General features: G+C 59.2%; 1 protein-coding gene across 3 annotated transcripts in view; it reads left to right on the top strand.

Annotated features, from left to right (window-relative positions):
* HS1BP3 (HCLS1 binding protein 3) overlaps positions 1-21,153 on the top strand; it is an 88,866-nt gene that overhangs the window by 9,645 nt on the left and 58,068 nt on the right. For 2 of the 3 annotated variants that reach the window (XR_012379636.1, XM_073897031.1), the window contains exons 4-6: positions 806-1,022; positions 12,602-12,762; positions 13,604-13,718. Coding sequence is in view for 2 of the 3 variants with exons in the window: in XM_073897031.1 (XP_073753132.1) it covers positions 806-1,022; positions 12,602-12,762; positions 13,604-13,718 (493 nt within the window). In the remaining variant the exon portion in view is untranslated. Of the gene's footprint in view, positions 1-805; positions 1,023-12,601; positions 12,763-13,603; positions 13,719-17,515; positions 19,660-21,153 lie in introns of those variants that run through there. The other variant, XM_025867799.2, reaches the window with a different exon arrangement.

Raw genomic sequence — 21,153 nt, 5'->3', positions numbered from 1 at the left:
GCAGTAACACATATTACTTTAATGGATGTGTTAATATCTCGTTGCCAGGCATACTGTAGGTTCCTTATCTAAGGGGTATTTTTTTTTTTTTAATAGGAACTGCCCCTTCAAAGATCTTCTATTCAGTTACTCTCTGGATAGAGGTGAATAAGTAGTCTAAACCCACGTTCAATCCATCTGTGGGGAAGGACTAGATTTATTTTCCCAATCTGTCATGGACAAGATACTTCCACAAATACGAAATCACATGTCTAGATGCCGTGACAATGCCCAGCTGCTATGGATGTTTCCAGATGCTTGCTCTCCTTTTCTGTGCTTACCACATCATGGATATCCATCTGGGGACCATGCTTTGAGAAGTGCTGATGTAAGCCACTTTGTAATGGAACCATTACAGTTTGTTCTGGAATCTTCCATGAGCTCACTGTGCACCCATTGGGTTCATAGTCTAAGCACCCAGACCCTTGGAGCCAGCCTTGGCTGGATTGCCAGAGCTCCCTGATATGCCCCACAAATGTAAGCTGGCCGGCTTTGTTGCCCTTAGCCAGGGGACGCAGGCTTGGCTATTGCCCTGCTGCCAGCTGGTTCCAAGGCTCGCACCTATAACCACTCCGCTCCAGGCTTCACTACAGGCTCTAGGCTTGGAGCCCCGGCTGCGCCCTGTGCACCCAGACCTAGCACCCTGTCCCAGGACGCTGCAGGAGACCCCCAGCTCAGGTCCCAGCACAGGAGCTTGGGTGCAGGGCAGCGCTGTCTCGTCCCCTGGTCGTGGACATCAGGGGCTCTCCTCCATCTCCTTCGACAGGCACCAGATCCCCAGGGTCTGCGGACCTCACCAGCAGAGATGTCTCTGTCCTGGATTCACACAGCCAGGCCCAGGATGACGAGGCTTTCGACTTCTTCGAGCAGCAGGACCGAGCGGAGGCTGAGGGTCTGCCCATCCCAGGCCGGAAGGGCGAGGATGCAAGAAACTCCTCCGAGGACGAAGAGGAGGAAGCACTGGACCCTCTGGGCATCATGCGGTAGGTCTCCACGTCCTGGGTAGGGCCTCCTCCTGGCCTGCTCCAGGCTCTCTGGTGAGGGCTCCTCTCTCCCTCCCTCCCTCCCTCCCTCTGTCCCGGGCATCTGAGAAAACCTGTCTCCCTGGGTCATCACTCCCTGTGGCCTGGTGTGCTCGGGCTGGGCTCAGATGTTAACCTTCTCCTCCCTGGCCACAGGTCAGGCCCCTGGTCCCCAGTTCTGTACTGAATCCCAGCAGGGCTGCCCCCACCCCTGACAGCTCAGCAGCCCAGGAGCCCTGGGCTCTCCACCCAGCTCATCACTGATGGCCTGGGGCTTGTGGCAGGTGATTGAAGCCCCCTGGGCCCCATGTCACTGTTCTTAACAGGCTGTTGACCTGGGCCCCGCCTTCTGACAAGGCAGTTGTAAGGACCACGAATCACATGGGTGGAAGGGTCTGATAACCTGGAAGGTGCCACCTGTGTGTGATGAAGAAGGTAGAGTGAGCCCCAGGCCCCCGGCCACTCAGCTGAGTTCCCTTTACCTGCACATACATGCACACAGGTGGGCACACACAGGTACCCTGGGGAAGTAGAGGTAAGCCAGGTATGGTGTCTGCGGTCCCTCAGTGTCCTGGTGCTGTCATCTGCTGCCTTCCCCTTTCCTGACCCCCTGACTGCCTTCCCTAGTCAGTGCGCTGCTCCCAAGCCCCCACTGCACGACCGCCCTGTGCTGGGGGCAGCAGGAGACCAGAGAGACATCTGCTCCCAAGGCCCGTCCAGTGGGCACAGGCTGAGGTGTTGGGGCGGGACCTCCCAGACAGACAGACTCAGCCACCCCACGGCCCTCACCACCTCTGGGCCCAAACGTGCAAGAAACAAGGTGGGAACCAGTGTTTCTGAGCACCTCCTGCACGCTGAGCGTGGTGCTCTGCACTACGCTCTCTCCTTGACATACTGCCTGCAAGGAGGTGCTATCGTCCCGTTCTACAGATTAAGGAAACTGAAGCCTGCAGAGGCCGAGTGCCCTGCCCGAGGTCAGGCAGCTGGTAAATAACGGTCCTGGGATTCCAGTCTAGCTCGGGGTCCTGGACACTGCTTGGCCTTGATCCTGGCTCTGCCATTTACCAGCAGTGTGTCCCTGGCAATTTACCCCTTGTCTTCAGTTTTCTGCAATGAATAGGGTCATGGTAGCATCTCTCTGTAGGGCTCTTGTGGAGACTGCGTCACCATGAATGCTAGCGCTCACTCTTCCCATGGCCGCAGCTTGCTGCCCCACCCCCTCCGCCGAATCAGATCACAGACCTGGGGTGACAGTCCCCCTGCCCTGATGAGAGATCAACGTGCAGTCACCAGACGAGAGAGGCCCGTCTCGCGGGTCCTGTTCCAGAAATCGGGGAGGGGCAAGTTCAGTGTAAGGGACATGAAAACCATAGTCCCGAAGCTCTGCCCACCATCCACCAGCCTTCCTGTCGTGGGGCAGTTGGGGGGCATGTGAGGCTGGGGACACGCAGGAGAAGCTCAGGGAAGACCTGGTGCTGCGGGAGACCCGGGCCCAGAGCTGGAAGTCGTGCAGCACCCTGATGCCCCGAGTCAGGTCCCCCCGGCCCTCCACAGCTGCCCTGACCTAGACGGGGGGTCAGCAGCCCTGGGGGCGAGGCAGCGAGGTTATGTGGGGAGACCTCTGTGGTAGCCTCTTATCGGCCTTACACGACCTGCAGGCCCTTCTTGGGCTCTATTTTGGTCAGGAGGAGGCTGTGTTTGAACTCAGGCTCTCTGTTGTTCTGAGTAACCACACGTAAAGCCAGACCAAGAAGGACTTCAGTGGTTTGCGCCAGCCTTTGGCTGAGGGTCATGCTTAGCAAAGCGGCTCCTTTTTTGGGTAGGAAAATGCTCTTTGGGGTTGGCAAGGGCTGCCTTGAATTTCCTACTTATTCTGGTAGCAGATTGTCGAGGGATGTGTCAGCTGTCTGAGACCACCTGCCCCCCGGCACTGTCGCCAGTCCTGGGAAAACATAGCACCTAAAAGGGACCCCAGAGGCTTAAGACCTTCTGCTCGTTTCCCCTGTAATGGCTAGTGTGACAGTAGTCAGTACTGCCGCCCTCATCGGGGAGAATAACACCTAAGGTTTTTGAGAGCCGGTTCCTATTCCTGTGACGAGACATTTCTAGCTCTGCTTTTTTTTTTAAGAGGTGATGACACACCACATGGCTCTCGGGACCTATGTGGGTTTGGTGTGGAAAATGGTGCTCTAGAAAGCAGCAGTGGTATCGGGCTCGTGGTGTGTGTGTGGGGGGGGGTGTCTGTGGAAGCTGAAGTCAGGGAACAGGTAGCTCCTCCAAATCCATGCAGCCAGAAATGGCAGGTCACGACCCGGTGGCGTCACCCTGACTGTCCCTTGATTCCAGTCATTCTGCAGCGTGGGAGGTGGGCAGGGCCCTGGGATTATCCCCCTTTCACAGATGGGGACATTGAGGACAGCTGAGCAGGGACTTGGCGGAGCCTTGCGGGTGGCAGCCCCCCCACCCCGTCTCCTCTCCTGGGGCACCCAGGTGGGCCTGTTGACTCTTGAACAGGCTGCCCACCCTGGCTGTTAGTGGGGAGTGGGGAGCATTCTGGTTTTCGCAGGAGACGTGGGCATTGCATGCATATTTCTCCCCCCACCCCGCAGGGCCCTCAGTTGCCCTGCAGATGCGGCATCCCGCTCCCCCAGCTGTGCGCCCCACCCCCGCCGGCAGGCGCCCGTCTGGGCCTGGCTTTCTGGAGCAGACTCGGTTCCAGGGCACCGGCGTCCGTCCTTCCTGCCGTGGGCCCGGCGGGGCGCTGTTGCTCTACCTCAAGGCTGCTGGAAGGGGGGCCGGCCAGCACAAAGCCCCGTGCTGGGACTGGCCTGGCTTTTCTTTGTCTCTTAAACCTGGTGTAGATTAGGGGCAAAGGCGAGTTGCCGCACCAGTGCCGAGCGCCCCGAGACAGAAGGAGCTCTCGGCTGGCCCTCCTGCTCCCCTGTCGGCGGGGTCCGGAGCCATCCCCGTGCCGGGGTGACCCGCGGCTTGCACGCAGAGCGCACACGCCCCTAACGCTGGCTCTTCTCTCCGTGTCCTCTCTCTGTCCCCTCCTGTCCCACGGAGTTTTCGGGTTTTGCTCTCCGTTTTGGAGCCTTCGCACGTCTGAGAAAGATGGCGTTCTACCATAATAGTTCTGCCTTCTGCTGGAAATACCCTGTTAGGAACATCTTTAATCGTAACTTGAATAATATACGACTGGTAACAGAAAATCTGAAAACACAGTGAAAAGGCCTTTCGCCCTGAAGGAATACGCTTCTGGCTGTACGTTTCTCATAACCCAAAATGGGGCTGTGTTGTGTGCACCGTTCCATAATTTGCTTATTTTCAGCTTATATACTGGGCCTTTCCAGATCAGTAAGTAGACTTCTACGTTCTTAACTCCGTGCTAGTCCCCTGGGCCGATGTACTGTAAGTGACATTGTCAGGCGCCTGCCTGGGGGCATTGTGGTGTTTTCCGTAGGTTTTTGCTGTTACGGGCAGTGAGGAACTTTATCCTGTATGGAGCTTTTCCTCCCAGATAACTGCCCTAGAGCCAGGTCCAGGAAGCTTTGGCCTGGGGGCCTTGGTTGTGCCCCTCCAGTGAAGGATTCTTTAGGGACTTAATCCCTCTCTTTTGGGAAGGCCTCTCTGCTTTTGCAAACCCTGCCTACCTGCGAGGCCGCTGCCTCCCACCTCTTCCTCCAGTGCCCAGGGAGCGCCCCCCTTCCCCACCCAACCCCCGGTCCGGGAGAACCCTCCGCACCCCGAGGGACAGGCTGGTTCCTGCATGGACATGCCTTCCCTCCAAGTCCAAGGCTGGACTTCCCGCTCTCTGCTCACAGGAGGGGGGCCGTGCACAGGACAAGGCCTCCAGCGGGGAAGCTGGACCTTTTTTTGGAGTGTGAATCATGTATTTTGTCACAATTGTTTATACAAACTTGGTTTATCTTCACAGAAGAATCATATGCGTTTTAGTATAAAAATGTCTTACTCCCTGCGTTTAGATAAAATCACTGCTCTGGGATGACCCTGTGGTTTTGAAAACCTCCCAGCACACTGCCAAGTACCCCCAGACTTGCTCCCGTTGGAGATTTATTGATTTCTGCCCCAGCTTTATTGAGAACTAAATCGGCACATAGCAGTGTGTGAGTTTAAGGTGTCCGATGTGACTTAATACGCGTATATATTGCCAAGTAGTGGCCGCAGTAGTAAGGTTAGTTGCCACGTCCATCAGTCGTCACACAAAACTGCTGTTTCTGAGATTTGGAAGCAAGATGGCCCCCAGGTGGGCCGTGGCGGGGTGTGCAGGTGACCTCGGCCGCACCTGGGGAGATGCGCCGCCGTGGCTTCTCAGCCGCCTCCCTCGCGGGCTTGGGGCGCCTTTGGGGTCCGGCCCCCGCCGAGGGTAGCAGGCCTGCTGGGAACCCTGCAGCACCCCGGAGCGCGTGAGAAGCCCCCTTGGACTGGGGCTTTCGGGAGTTCTTCGGTGATTCGCGGGGAAATTCATGCTTGAGGAGCCCCAGAAACCAAAGTTGCTGAAAGCCTGGGATATGGCAGGGGGGCAATGAGGTAAGAGCAGCAGGTCCACTGGCCACGGGGCTTCCAGGAGGGTGGGCCCCCCCTCCCATCTGCCACCTGCCTCCTGCCGGGAGCAGTTCTCCCGGTCACAGGAGGGCCAGGAGCCAAGGCTGGCAGGCCTTGTCGTGTACCTCTGCGGACAGCACTCAGCCCTGGCCTGGCCTGGGACCAAATTCAGTGAGGGATGCAGGGGGCACGGTGACAGACGTCCTGCTGGTCACTGCCACATCCCCCACTGGGGCAGCAGCACGTGCTCTACTGACCGGATCTCCCCACCCATGTTAGCGCACAAAGTCTGGCCTGAATGAACAGTGTGGCGGTGCTTCCTCCTTCTTTGTTTCTTTTTTAAGGGGATATTTTGAAGATTTATTTCTTCATTTGTCGGAGAGAGAGAGCACGAGCAGGGGGAGTGGCAGGCAGAGGGAGAGGGAGAAGCAGGCTCCTCACTGAGCAGGGAGCCCAACATGGGGCTCGATCCCAGGACCCCAGGATCATGGCCTGAGCCCAAGGCAGATGCTTAACCGACTGAGCCACCCAGGCATCCGTTTTCCACTTTTTTAAATTCAGTAGCAAAAATTTCAGTGCGGGAGAAATCTCCTGCAGAGCCCCAGTGTGTATCAAACAGCCTGAGGGAGAATTGGCCCAGTTGGGACAGGAGCAGAGACTGGATGTCTGCCCCCTCGGCCTCAGCTCACCTCCCCGTGGCCCTGAGTAGCTCCGTGGAAGGCCGAGGCCCCTTCAAGCGTGGTGGTCTGAAGGCCCCTGGGAAGGCTGGGTGTGCAGTCAGCCCAGAGAGGAATTAGAGGCCGGCAGTCCCAGGTTCAAATCCCGGAGGGCACCGGGCACGTCGTTGACCGTCTTAGCGCCTCCATGTCTCTCTTTATAAATGAAAGACAAAGTCCAGCTCCAGTGGTAGAAGGATGAAGTGACACGTAGTACAGGAAATTTCCTTTGTGTGTTGTTGTCGCAACTTCAGCTTTGCTCTGAGGAGGCCCTGGGCTGTCTGAACTAAAGGCAGCCTTCCCATTTCCTGTGGGGTGTGCAGCTCCCAGCACCCAGTACAACCTGTGGGACTTGCTGCAGCCAGGGGCCGGGGCCGCCGCCTGCAGCCTGGCTCCCCAGCAGCCGGCTTGATTGGCTCTCCCTCACAGGATTGAAGGGACAGTCCCTGGGGATTGGAATCTTGGGAGGTCGTACCTGCCATTCCCCTGCCTCAGGCTGCCCCCAAGGAAGAGCATTAGAATGACAGACAGAGCCTTTCACCTGAGGGACTGGAGGGCAAATCCAGTGTCTTTGTGGTTATTACTCGGGAACCTGCCCGAGATCACCCAGTCACGCACCCAGTCATGCACCGTGGGGCTCCAGGCAGGACCTTGCCTATTCCCCCCAGGCTAAGACCCCACTTGGGCCAGATGCCAGTTTCCCAGCCCTCGTCCGTGCATCCTCTGGGGTGGGTGATGGGGGTGAGGGGTTTTTGCAATCGCAGGGACTGCCAGGCCTCACGGGTCACGTGAGCATCTGGAGTGTCACCGGGGATGTGGGAAGAAACTAAGACAGCCCAAGTGAGAACAGGCAGAGGCCTTGATTGAGAGCTGGTCATAGCAAGGGAGGGGTCGGCCGCCAGAACTGCATTTAGCGGAGCCTTGAGGCTGGCTGGGAGTAGGAACGATTCCTAGTGGGAAAGAGAAGGCTCGGGTGTGCCCCAGCTGGAGGCTGGTGGCGGCGGAGGCTGCCGCCTGGAGGTGGGGCGTCCTGCACGCTCTGCGATCGGTTGGGGGAGCATATTTGGCCTGCTCTGGCTGGTCCTATGAAGAGGGAAACCAGGGTAAAGATTAGGGTGGCTGGCAGTTACCGATCAAGCCCTGGCCATCGCGGGCCCTAGCTGCAGAGTTGTGGTTTGATTTCCTGGGCTGGTTGCTGCAGGGTGTGGGACACAGGTCTGTCTGACCTCTGCTCTGCCCATTTGTATATTCAGTTTCTCAGGGCACTTCGGGTGTGGCCAGAGCTGGGTCCTTGCTTTCCAGCAGTGGGGGGCGGAGCCGCTGCACCCAGACCAGCCTGGTTCAGTGGTCGTGCAGGTGTGTGCTAGGTGAGGGGCAGGGTTTGGCCCCCATGCAGAGAAGAAGCGTCAGCACGCACAAGCTGAGAGGGCAGGGGCATCATGAGGGCCTGGTCAGTGAGCCCTCGGGTGGAGCTCAGTGGCCTGGGGAGTCAAGCTCTGGCTGTTGAGAAAGATCCTTGAGTGTGACCCTGGGGCTACAGCAAATGATGGGTGTTTACCAGGCAGGCCTTATTTATTTATTTAGGGCCCAGAATAAAGTCGTGGGGCGGAAACATGATGTGAACCTAGTCGGCATCAGGCTCCCACTGTGCCCTGTGCCAGTCTGCATGCGGGCTCCAGCTTCCAGAACATTCCTTAACTCCCATATAACAGCTAAGGGAACAGACCCAGAGAAGTGAATGACTGGCCTGAGGTCATATGTGGATTCCCTGGCATTCCCCCTCCAGGGCTGCTCCCCTGGAACAGAAAGGCCAGATTCTTCCCCAGGCCCTTTGGGCTGTGGCCCCAACTTCCCCTCAGACTCTCCTCCCCCATGTGCCTGCTGCCTGGCTCTTGGCCACTTGGCATACACCAGGCGCTTCCCACCTTGGCCTTTGCGCAGGGCCGGTCTCTGCCTGAAGCACCGCTTTCCCGACTCTGCTCAGCCCCCGTCCAGCGCTTCCCCGAAGCTCCCATCCGGGGAAGCTGGCCCAGCTCCTGGGGCGGCTGCCTGTCCTCCATGAGCCGCACCACGCTGATGACCAGGTCATTGTGGAGGCCCCGAGGCCTGGTGCTGCTACAAATAGCAATGTCCCAGAATACGTTTCACAAAAGCTCATTTATGGGCACTCTGAGGATTTTCCCTCGGTGAAAAAAAAACTGAATTTAAAATTTTAAAATGAAAACTACTTTATTGGAAAGCAGGAACATTGTATGATTAGAAAGGAGGTTGACTTCTGTATTTGGTTAAGCATCACCCTGGCTTGGAAGGTAAGTCATGCTGTCTGAGTCTTGGCTTCTGAAGGATCCAGCGCCTTCTGTTTCGTCCAGGAGATGCTCCCGCAACTCAAGTGACGCAGGTCCTGGGCAGCTGGGTGCCCGTTGGTAGTCGGCTAGGGGGGGCAGGTACATCCGGGAACATGGACACAGGCCCCCTGGGTGGCCGGAGGGGAGCCTGCTGTCGTGTGTCTGTCACTATCATCACAAATCCCTGAGCCCTGTGAGCAGGGCTGCTCCTTGGACTGTCGGAGCTGTCGACCTCTCCAGGCCGCCACCCTCCAGTTTGCTCCGCCTGCACCATGTGGCCCGCCCTGGACCGCTGTCTGCCATCAGGCACACAAAGCAGGAGAGCTGGACCTGCGTGCTACAGGAACTTGCTTCCACACGCCTGCTCTCTCCCCCTCCCCCCATGCCACCTGTGCTGGGCCGGAGCCTGCCCAAGTTCAGGTGACCTCCTTCCTGCTCACCAGGAGGTCTGTCCACCACTCACTTCTCTGTTCCGTGCCCCGTTGCCCCAGCCCTGGTGACAAGAGTCTAATCCTGTTGGCCCGTCCTTCGGTGAAGGGAGAAGAGAAGCATCCTTTATCATGGTGCAGCGGTGGGTGGCAGACAGGCATGGCAGAGTTGGGCGGCGCATCCCTCAGACAGCGGGCAGGAGCAGAGCAGGGACAGGGGCTGGTGGGGGCAGGCAGGGCCGCAACCCCTGTATGCAGCCTGAGTCCGCGTTCACGCAGTCTGTGAATGAGGGGAAGAAACCAGGCTTGGAGACTCACCTCACCCAGGGCACGCCTGACCTCTCCCTGAGGCGAGAAGTCTGGCATCGGTCTAGACACACCCCTTCTGCTCACTGATCACTTCACAGTCCACATGGTCTAGGAGCTCTTTTGCCTTCTGACGTTCCCCCTGACCCCGTCTCCTCGTCACACTGCGGTGCTCCCCCAGGCCAGGCCCTCATCCTTTCTCCGTGGACCGTGAGCCAAGCTGCCCTGGGGACCCGGTTCCTGATCATGCCCGAGCCATGCCCCTGGCAGACCCCCACAGATGAGGGGCTCACTTTCCTCTGCCTGAGTCCATGTCTATTTCGCTTTGCCTCCTCCAGGAAGCCCTAGGGCTGGGTTGGATCCTTCCCCTGTGCTCTGCGTATTCCGAAACTGTTGCCCTGTGTGGTCATGACGGGTTTATGGGCCTCTGAGTCTCAGCTGTGAGCGTCTGGGGACACTGCTGAGCCTGGAGGTGCGCATGGGAGGTGCTTCGTGAGTGCTGGGTCACAGAGGGCGTTCAGAGTGAATGTACCTGCTGCGTGCAGAGTGGCTGAGGGCGGGTGAGGAGACCAGCTTCAGAGGAGCAGAGCCTTCCAGGTACCGTCTGTCTCCCGACTGGTGCTGGGAACCCTCTGTCTTCATGCCCTTTCTACTCTTCCTGGAGGAGCAGGTGGAGATAAGTCTGGACAAGAGATGTACTATCACCTGTGTCCATCTATCTGTTCATTTGTCTGTCCTTCCCTTTCCCCTCCTTCCTTCCTTCCTTCCATCCTTCTTTCATCCAGTATCTCTTGAGCGTCTGCTCTGGACCAGGCACACTGTCGCATCCCAGAGACTAAAGATTGGGGGCCGCCCAGAGCGGGACCCTGGGGCTTTGAGCTGTCAGTGTTCCATATTTCCTGCCTGTTCTTTGTGTCCCCTGGAGACGGTCAGGGAGAGTTGGGGACGGAGGATGGCCTGGGTGGATGGGGTAGAGTACAGAGGGTGCCCGACTGAATGGCCCCACATGCCATAGATTCGCTTTATGTCAGTTCAAGACAATGAAAGATCAGAAATGTCTCTGGGGAAAAAAACAAGATCATTCATCCAATTTGAGAGGAAAATTCACATAGCAGGAAAGTCTGGCCTAACCTGTGTCCTCAGAACCGGAAGTAGGTGTAAGAAGGAAAATCACCGAGATCTCTGTGAAGCTTCTCCAGACAGAATTCATCATGTGTGTTCTCTCACTTCCTTTGTTCTCCAGACAGTTTCGTCCTTTCTGTGGTTCCTCTGATTTCTGGTCCATGGGAAGTCTCTGGCCCCCCTGCTCCAGGGGCGCCAGGTGAGGGCTGGCTGTTGGGCAATTGAGGGTAGCAGTGGGGCAGAACCCACAGGCCCCGGGCTGGGCCAGTGGCTCCAGGTTCCTCAGAGAGTCCAACACAGCTTCCTGGGCCAGCCCTGGGGTTCTGACTCCGTAGCTCTCAGCTAGAGCCGTCTCTGGCTGGCCTGCCTCGAGGGGCATGGCCTGTCATTGGTACCCACTTCCCAGGGGTCATGAAGGCGAACTGGCTCGGCCTGATCTGTGAAACTAAAAGCAGGTGTCCCTGTTGGAACAGGCTACCTTGGCCCTTCAGGGTGTGTGAGGTGGCATGGCTGACGTTTCTGGAAAGCACTCGCTGTGAGGAGGGAGAAGGCCCGGCTCCTTCCACCTTGCCCAGCACCACAAGCGGGGCCTGGGGGGTGGCACCAAAGCAGAAGTGGGTCCCTAGGGGTCTGTGACCTGAGCCCGTCTGGCTTGTGCCCAGGATGGAGGAAGCAGGGACAGGGGCGCTTGGGACTTCCAGACACAACCTTGCCACTGAGCCTCTCTGCTCTCCATCTCGTCCTCGAAATGTATAGGCCCGAGCCTGTCCTCACCCCATCCTGGATGTGCGCCCTGCTGCGGGGACAATTCAAGGGCACAGGGGCATAGGACCGTGAGCGGGGCCTTGGCTCCGAGTGCCTAGGTGTGCTCCGTCCTGGAGGTGTGACCCTGCAGCAGGTGCCTTTCCAGCTCCCGCAGCTTTTCCCATCTCAGCTGAGTCCGAGATTCTACCGGAAGTCTGCAGCCAGACTGTGGGAATGGTCGCCTCTGAGCACCCTGCCCTCCAGCACCCAGGGCCGCCTGCCGTTCTGTCCATCTGCCGCGGGTTGGTCGGTGCCATCGAGGAGGGCAGGGCTTCTGTGTGCAGTTTCCCACGTTGTGTTGCCAACAGGCGCTCAGACGGTGACCTCTGTTCAGCGGATCTGCCCGCCAGGCAGACAGGCACACCAGAAATCCTGTTTCCAGTAAAAAGCATATTTTCACTATTTGCGGGAACCTTATAATGGCTAATTTTGGCGTCCACAGCAGGGATTGGATCGCCATGTTAAAGTAAAACCAAGTTTGTTGGTTTATTTGCAGTGTGATTTATGTATGCAGACCTGCAGGGTTCGAGTCCGTAGAGGCTGCCGTGCGCTCTGTGTCACCACCACCCGGGGCAGGAAAGGAAGCAGTCCCATGGCCCAGGAGCTTCCCTTGTGCCCTCTCCCAATTTCCTGAAGCACCGTCTGGTCAAAGGCAGGACCGAGGCCAGTGGATGAATGAGACATCAAGGGACCTTGGTGGGGACAGAGCCAGTGGGGCTCTTAGCCAGAGAGGTTTCCTGAAGGAGGTGGGGTTCGCTCAGTGGGACCGAAGTGTTGGCTGGAGTGACGGAGGTTTCACTTCTCGAGGCTGCTTTCTGCTGGTCCCTGGGTACCACCTGTTCCCAGCCTCAGACTATGTCCACCCCCCTTTCCAAGTGGCTCTGAAGTGACTGAGCCTGGCCCTGGGAGCACTAGGGGCAGTTGGCCCCCACAGCCTCCGGAAGGAGAGCAGCTTCTCTGCCCTGTGCCCGTGCAGGCGGGCCTGAGTCCTGGCTGGCCCGTCAGTGCGGGGAGCTGTCCGGCAGTCATCTGGTTCATTCAGACATTCCCCTGCTCCTCCCGTACAGCCTGACAGGGGCACAGGGCTCAGCCATTTCCGGTGGCAGGGTCTCACACCTCAGGGCACCTGAAAGTTCCTTCTTCACACAAGCTCAAGCTCACCTCGCCTGTGTGGCTCTGACCAGGCCACCTGCACCAGCCGGCCGGGCTCTCATGAAAAGTCCTAACCTTGAGCTGTGTCTGTGATTCCATAGCTCTAAGAAGTCCAAGAAACGCCCCGAAGTGGCTGTGAAGCCTAAACCCTCACCCCGACTCACCATTTTTGATGAGGAGGTGGACCCTGATGAGGGGCTCTTCGGCCCAAGCACGAAGCTCTCCCCGCAGCGCCCCGCAGAGGACGTGCCCCTCGAGGACCGTAAGTAGAGCCTCCAGGTGTTTCCTTCCCTCTGGGTGTCTGCTCAGTGACCCAGCCAGCCTTTTGTAAGTGGTTTTGGACCTGCACGTGTGAGCACGGTGGAAATCTTCTCCTTGTCCTGTTTCGACGTGGTACACACTCGGCTTATGGAGATTTTCTGCTGGAGAAATCTAGGCCTGCACTTTGTGTCCCCATAGCCTGGAACATTCCAGGGCTGTATGTTTATTCTGATCATCCCATAGAAGAGGAGGTGGCATCTTTGTCATTCCAGTGGCCAGATGTGAGCACCGTCTGGGAAGGAGATGCAACCACCCACGTGTGCTGGGACTCTGTATGATTTGGATTCTAATGAGAGATTTTGTGTGACCTGAATAAACCCCACCGGAGGGTCCTGTGCAGAGTCGGAAAGGGGAAAGCCAAGCAGCCTTGGGACTTCTATACTCGTCCCTGGGTCTGACCTTTCGTCACCCCACCTGGGTCCTCATTCAGGATGGACAAATGCTGTCCCCATTAATCCAGCCAGCACTTGGTGACCACCCACTGAGGGCCAGGCTCTGTGCTGAGCCTGAGAACTCACTGATGAGACAGACACAGTCCCGGCCTCACGGCTCTGAGGACACGTCCTGACAGTTTCAGCGTCGCCTCTGAGTGCTGTCCCTTGCCTTCTTCCTGTCCCCACCTGGGCCTCTTCCTCGGGTTCTCTGTGCTCAGCCTTGTCCCTTGCCCACTGTCTCCGGGCTGGGCCAGGAGGCTGGGCGAGGCTGTCTCCACCTGTACCCCCTTGGCCCCTGAGGACAGGCCAGGACGTCCTCTGACCATTCTGCTCCTCCCTTCTCCACAGCCCTGAAGTTGTTTGAAGATCCTGACCTCGGTGGTGCCGTCCCTCTGGATGACCCCTTACTGCTGCCTGCCGCCCGTGAGAGTAGAGGGCCCATGTCCCACGCGGAGCTGTTCAGGTACCACCTGTCCCTTGCGGTGCTTCTCCGCCAGCCCTGAGAGTAGCCTGGACAGAGCCAGGGACCTGTCCCTGTGTGGGAGCATCTCCCAGCTTCGGCCTCCAAGGGAGGCCATCTTGGCCCCTCCAAGGCAGGAGCCTGTGGGTGGACGCTGACCAGGAGGCAGTGGTGGGGGCTGGGCTGGGCTGGGGGTGGGCCGCAGCCCAGCACAGCTCCGCAGGTTCCAGAAAGAATTTCATGAATACAAGTCTTTTCTTTTCCACACTCACACTTTCATAGTTTATGTGAAGAATAATTAAATTATATCATTGCAAGAGCAAGTATTATTGGCATAAGTGGGTTTGGGAACAACTAAGATGGGTTCTTGGTAGCACACGGCCCTCCCGGAGGGGGGCAAAGTGCACACGTGCTGGACCGCGGCCAGTCCCGGCAGGGCCCCAGCGCGGGCTGGAGAGGGGAGTGTGAGGCATAGTCTGTTCCGCGGAGGTGGGCGGACGAGTGCCCGCGCCTGCCTTAGACGCTTGCCGCGGTCCGTGTGCTAGACTCCACACGCGGCCCGATTTCATGCTCACGACAGCCCCCCACCGAGGCTCGATCTCTGTGTTAGAGAACAGAGTGTGGGAGAGGTAACTGGCCCAAGGCCACGGCTCCCCCGATCGGAACCCAGTCCACCAGCCTGCGTCCTGTCTTCCCCGCTCCTCCCAGGACTCCCGAAGCCCTTAGAGGAGAGGAGGCTGGGAGATCTGCCTCCCGCCCCGGGCGGGCAGTGCTCCCCGGGCTTCGGCGTGTGCCGGCTGCGTTCTCCGCGTGCTTGGTACTGTGCGTCACCGTTGCGTCGTCCGTGCCCCCAGAATGCGGCCTTGCTCAGCGGCGTATGGGAGGCCGAGCTGTGTCTTTCCAGGAACGGTTACATGGTGCCTAGAGGCTGTCATCCGCGCCCTCATTAGCAGCCTTGGCTTTAGGCAGCCCTGTCAGTGCCCGAGTCACGGCGAACGCTGTCTTGTCTTTACATCCGCCCGTGGTCCCTGGCGTCTCTTCGCCGTCATCTGTGTCCTTGCCCCGACCGCCCCGGCAGGCTGGCAGAAGCTGGGGTGGTGCTGTCTTGAGAGGAGAGACCGAGGCACGGGGAAGCAGACTCAGCCGTGAGGACGGTGGCAGGGCGCCTCTGAGTGCGCCCTGCCCAGGGAGGCTCCGCCATCTCCAGGACTCAGCGCGTCCCAGGGAGGCCATTCCCCGGGACTTTGCTGGCACGGTTCCTCCTGAGTCTGTGACACCAGCACCTCCTGACCCACATCCTTCTGAACTCCGGTGTTCCCTTCAAGGGGGTTCTGTGGCCGGATGGCTGGGGCAATACCAGTGTTCAGCAGGACTCTGAGGGCATGAGTGGGAAGCAGCGTGGAGCGCTGCACATTCCCGTTGGTCTCGGGGACTCTTTCCCTTTGGCGTACCTCTTGGCATCCTCCAGAGCCCTCTGGGAGTCACTGGAGAATGGGTGTCTGCGGCCCTGCCTTCACTGTGCCACACAGCTGGTGATAAAGAATTCACGTTCGGAGAGCAGGAGCCGGGTTTTATTCACCTTTGTGCTGGCTCTGGGACTATCCAGGCAGCGATTGGGGTTCTTTACGATAAAAAAGCTTCCTGATCCTCATTCATTCACTGATGCCGTCACCCGTCTGCTCATGCCATCGTGGCCATCAGGGAGCCTGAAGCTCCCCAGAGCGCTGTGCCCGGCAGGTGCTGGAGTCTGACAAGCCTCATTTCCCTCTTGCTGAGCAGCCAGGCCAGTGGGCGGTCTGTCCCCTGCAGGGACCTGGGGAGGGGGAGTGGGACTGGGGTCTTTGGAGCTCCCCGTAGCTTCTCCGTGGGAGCCGGACCTTGCGTTAGTGGGACCCAATTCCAGCCGTGACTCAGGGCACCTGGGTAGAAATAGAGCACGTGGAAAGGGGTGCCCCGCCGCCACCTGTACCCCGAGTGTGACTGCCTCCCCTCCCCTGCCACCTCAGCAGCTTCTGGTGAGTTCCCAGCAGCGTTTGCCCCAGCCGTATAAATCCTAGACGCTGACACAAGCTGTTAGCTGCTGGTCTATTTCCCTACGGGCCCCTGCGTGTGGATAATTCGGTCCCCCCGAGCTTTCCCTGAGCTCCAGCTCCGGTGGAGGATGCAGGAGGAGCCAGCACCTGCCGTGGGGAGCTCAGGGAAGAGCTGCTGCTTGGGGGGGGGGGGGGGGCAGGAGCAGCCCATGCTGGGTTACACTTGTGGGGATTGCCGCAAGCCCAAGACAGCTACCTCTCTTCGGAGGCCTGGCTTGGGCTGGGCCCTCTTGGTCTGGACTGGAAGGACATCTCTGCCATCCGCAGAGGCTCTGACTTCTGCCTTTGGGGTCTCTGCCCCGCCACAGGGGTGACCCGGAGCTCCTCTGGCAGCTGGTACTTGGCAGGCAGGGTGGTGCTAGGCACGCCACGCTCAAACAGGCCTTTTCCTAGGCCAGCCGATGTCTGAGCTGGATCCCATTGAGAGATGGGGAGACTGAGGACCGGGGAAGGAGCATGATGAAGCAGACCCGAGGCCGCTGGTGAAGGCATAGTGGGAGAGAAACAGAGCTGCGCTCCGGGCTTGGTGCTGTGCTTCCGGGCCCACGGCAGCTCTGCAGCCCTTGCTGGGTGATGCCGCCGTTACCATCTCGCAGATGGGGACACCGGGGTCTTCTGCCACAGCACCTGAGCCCTTCTCCCCTGTCCCCATGCGGCCTACTAAGATGCCCTTAGACACCTTGCCCAGGTGTGGGCAGCACCAGTCCGGAGGTCTCTGCTGGTCGCTGATTTAGGAAGCATGTAAAGGGCCAGGAATACTCTTTTAAGAATTCAAAAATTGGCCCTAGGATTTCAAAGGGAATTTTCCGTGTGACTCTGTGAAAGCCCCCAGGATAGTGTTACCAGACTCCCCCCTGCCCCCAGCCCTGGGTCTCCTTCTGTCTCCTGGTTCCAGACCAAGTGGAGTTCCTCCGCCAGGAACTGGCAGCAGGAGCTCCTCAGGCAAAGAGGGCAGAGCCGGGCTGTGGTCTGCTTTGCTCAACCACCGTCCGGTACCTGGAGCAGGTCCTATGTGACCGTCCCCCTGCTGCAGGCTTTAGTCCCACCGCACGGCGGGCTGTCAGGTCCGGGACCATGGCTCCACTCTCGGAGGGCTCTGTCTAGCACCCAGGTGGCCCACAGTGGGCACGGTGGACAGGCAGCCCCACCCCACATGGTGAGATCCCCTCATTTAGTCTTTCTCCGGCTGAACTTGGTCCAGATGAGGGCTCAGCTTCTGAAGTCAGACGCCCTGGTCCTGACTCAGGCAGCATCACACGCGGTCATCTCACAGGCAGCTTGGCCTGGGACTTGAGCCTGCACATCTGCAGGGTGGACAGCAGCTGTACCCCCAAAGGGTTTGGGGATAAAACGAGATACTGTGTCTGGGGTGCTTGGCACGGAGCGGGAGCTCTGCATCCAGCAGCTGTTACTCTTACTTCTTGAGAGGTTGAAGAACAAGTCCCCTAAAGGGCCATCGTCTAGAGGGGGACCACGTGAAAAGCAGAGCCCTCCAGAGGCTGCCGAGGGGCCGGCTCTGCTCCCTCTGTGCTGTGGGGCTGTGGGGCGGGCGAAACCTGCCCCCCAGTTCCTCCCTGGGGGCAGGCTGGCGGAAAGGCCAGGTTGGGGCGCAGCCTGTCATGCTCCCCAGAGTGGGGTGCCATTGCCTCGGGGCCTTGCTCCCTTTGCAGGGGGGTCATATTCAGAGCTTTCCCTCTGGTTCCCTAGAGTTGAAGAGGACTTGGACCAGCTTCTCAACCTGGGGGCTGAGCCCACCCCCAAGCCCCAGCCTGAGCCCAAAGCACCAGTGGCAGCTAGGCCAGCACTTCCCAGAAAGCCAGCTGTCCCCCCCCGAGTGGGCCTGTCAGAGGCTGTGGTGGGGCAGCGGAAGCAGCAACAGATTCAAGCCATGGACGAGATGGACATCTTACAGTATATCCGGGACCACGATGCACCCGGCCGAGCTGCCCCCAGCCTCTTCTGATGCCCCCACCCTCCCCCCCGGACTGGCCCTGGGCCGGCAGAGCCTCTCCCCGGAGCGATGTGGTGAGGTGGGCACTGTGCCCTGAAGGGCCAGGACCTCTGTTCCCAGGGGAGGGGGGTGGACGCCCAGGTCATAGGACCCCTGTACTGCCTTGGGTTTTTCTCTTGTCTTGTTTGCCTGTGGGGTCATAGAACCCTGCAGGGCACAGAGAAAGAGGTCATCATAGGAACTGGAGCCCGAATTGTCTCAGCCACATGGATGTGGAGGGGAGAGCATGTGGGGTGCCTTGCTAACCGGGAGCTCAGCCCCCAGGATGAAGTTGAGACTGCAGGGACCCTGTGATGCCCTCTCAGGCCAGGGGACTTTGTGTCCATTCGTGTCTACTGCACAGTAGGGAGGGTCCGCCCAGCCTGGGAGCGGGGGCTGGAGTCCCTGGGCAGTGTGGCTCCTGGGGGCCTGCAGGATCCAAGAGGGTCCCCGGGGGACGGATGCTGAGTGGGTACCTGGGAGGGCCTGGTTGGGTGGAGTGTCCCTGAGCTGCCTCTGGTCATCAAGGTGCTAGGCAAGGTACTTTCCCATGTGTCCATCTTGAGGGAGACACGAGGCCCAGCCCTGCCTCTCTCGGGTGTGGACAGCCTGACAAGCCCCTGGTCTTCTTCCCTCCTTTCCCAGGGAATGCCTGGCCAGACCATGGCCTCCTGGGGTCTGGCCATATGGCCAGTGTCCACCCTTGCAGCTCTGAGCAGAGTGGTCAGAACGCTGCCTGGGCCTGCAGCTAGGCCTACTCACGGGGGCCTAGGTGGATGCTCCTGGCTACTGCTTGGAGCACTTTGTCCAGAGGTGGGTGCTGCCAGGCCTTTTCTGGTCCCCAGATCTGGACATGCCCACCGGCCTCTCAGCAGTGGGGGCCGTCTCTCCAGGGAGAAGGAGCCCTGTGCCAGAGCAGGGCCAGTGCCTTAGACTTCCCCTGGACCCCCCACGCCCCGGCACCCGGGTCGGGGCATGGCACAGTGCTCAGGAAATTCTCAGTGAATGATGTTTAATAGAGCAAAGAATATCTTTTTAAATTTATTCTTCATGTTCAGAACTAGTTTTTAATGAAACACGGTTTTTAGTGAAATGCAACCCTTGTTGTCCCTTGGCTTCTCCTGCTTGAAAGGACCCTGGAAGGAGGTTTGGAAGTAGGACCCCAGATGCTTTCCTGATCGGGGGCAACAGCAAACCCTGAGGGAGGCCCCCAACCAAGCTGGTTGTTGGCCACCATCAGAGTCTCTAGTACCCTGCTCCTGCCCCGTGCCCGGACCTGTAGGACGTGGGAGCACCCCCTCTGCTCTGTCCTGCGTCTCTTGCACCCCAGCACCCTCAGCAGCTGCCCAGTCTGAGGAGGCTGCCCTCCCCCAGCCTGGGCCAGAGGAGCGGGAAATAGGCAGTCGTGAGGTCTGAGAGCTGCATGCCTTCTTCTCTGCCTTACCCGGGCTCCAAGGCCTCTCTCCCCAGGGCCCTGCGCAGGCTCCAGGGCTCCTCGCACCTGCCACTGCACTTCCCCTTTCAGTGCCGGGCCTTGGCGCCCCCACCCCACAAGGCCTGGAAAGCAGTGAGTGCTGAGGGGAGGGCTGCCTCTCTGTTCCGCCACCACCACTCGGCGACTGTGACATCGGAGCAGGGGGCTCAGCTGCCAGGTGCGTGGAAGGGGTCATTCCAGTGTGGGTTCATCCACACAGACTGGCCTCCTCCCTGGGGGCCTGGTGCTGCCTAGACACTTGAGTGAGGATGTGCACGTCCCCGGATAATGACGCTTGAACTGTGGCTGATTCTCCACCGCGGGTCTGTGATCCCCTGGTGAACCCATGACACCCAGTGATCCAATAAAGTTCATGTCAGTGACTCATTCCAGCATTTGTTAATGGTGGTTTTTCTGTGCCTGGGCTAATGGGGAATGTTGGGGAGGGTGGGGGAGTATCTTGTTAACAGTGGGCCCGGCAAGGGGAGCTGCCCTGGAAGGACCCTGGGGTCTGCCACGGCTCTACCCAGGCCCCCAGGCTGCTGCTTGGTAGGGTGAGATGAGCCTAGAGGGAGGATTCCACTGTGTAAACTGAGGCAGAGGGGCCAGAGGCCCAGGTCCTGCAGGAATCATAGGGTCAGTAACTGGCCAGCCAGGATGCTTGGAAACAGTCTGGAAAGAGGACCCTTCCCTTCTCCAGCCTTACCATCTCCTCATGGTGCGGACTGGCCTAGACTTGGACTGGTCTTCGGCTCTTTAAGCTCCGACATCAAGTAAACCCATCCATCCATGCACACACTTGTCCTGGCCTCCTCACCCGTGCTGGAGCTCAGAGTCTGAGATGCTGCTTTGTGCCAGGACCCCAGAGGTCCTGGGCAGATGGCTCTGCGGACTGACAGCCACTGGAGGACTAGAAATGGGTCCCCAGGAGCCAGCGAGACCCCGAGCCGGGGTGGGCTGTGGGCCAACACTGGCCTCCTCCCACTGCTTGGCTTTGGCTCTTGTAGCCAAGCTCGAACTGGGGTCTTGGCTCCCAAGGACAAACAGTTGGGCTCTTCTGAGAAGGACCCCACAGCCAAGAGCCTGCATCCGAGAGCTCACCATACAAAGAAAACCGAGAGGTGGAACTGGGGGGCAGCGGCCTTTGGAAGCTGCTGGGAGCTCCGTGGGCAGGATGCGCCATCTGTGCCCGGAGTCCCCTTCCCTCCCGGCACTGTTACTCTCGGGAAGCCAGGAACTCCAGTTCTGCTGGAAAGTCCCCCTCCTAGCTCCTGGCCTGGCCAGGCTGTGCGGTGGGCCTCCCTGGGGAGCGCCCACTCTTCTGAGCTCTGGTGCCCCGTGTTCACATCCGTGCAACTGTCTGGAATGTTCCTTCTCCTCCACGAGCTCTGGCGGCTGCCCCAGAGCTCGAGTCCTCACACTGGATACAGACAAGAGAGCAAAAGTCCAGCCGCTTTTCAGGGCCCTCCGGTCTCAGTGCCCCACTGCCCCTTGGCACCGTGTTGACACACTCTGTGCAGAGATGAAACACCCAGCGTTAGGCTTTGGTTTGCCTCCACCCCTGGGAAGTCCGGGGAGGCCTGGTGTGGGAAATCCTGCTCAGCCGTCCAGCTCTGCGGCCGTCCGGCTGAGCATCTCCTGGGGAAGAGAGAAGGGCCCGGATGCTGGCCCCGACTGGGCAGCAGGCACCTCGCAGTGCTGCTGGGGCTTTGCGTGGGTTGATGGCTGCCCAGAGCAGGCCTGGTCTGGGCCTTTTTGAGTGGCTGACCTTTCAGTGTCAAGTTTTGGAGGGTACTATTCAGTGCAAACCCTGATCACTCCAAACCATTCCCCGTCAGCACCCTGAGGCCTCCCCGGTGGGGATCATTGACTGAAGGACCT

The sequence above is a fragment of the Callorhinus ursinus genome, unplaced genomic scaffold (genome assembly GCF_003265705.2).
Source record: "Callorhinus ursinus isolate GAN/ISIS: 27379988/994484 unplaced genomic scaffold, GSC_fseal_2.0 scaffold10, whole genome shotgun sequence".
NCBI lineage: Eukaryota > Metazoa > Chordata > Mammalia > Carnivora > Otariidae > Callorhinus > Callorhinus ursinus.
The sequence above is the reverse complement of the archived record's forward strand: the minus strand, read 5'-3'. Positions and strand labels throughout refer to the sequence as shown.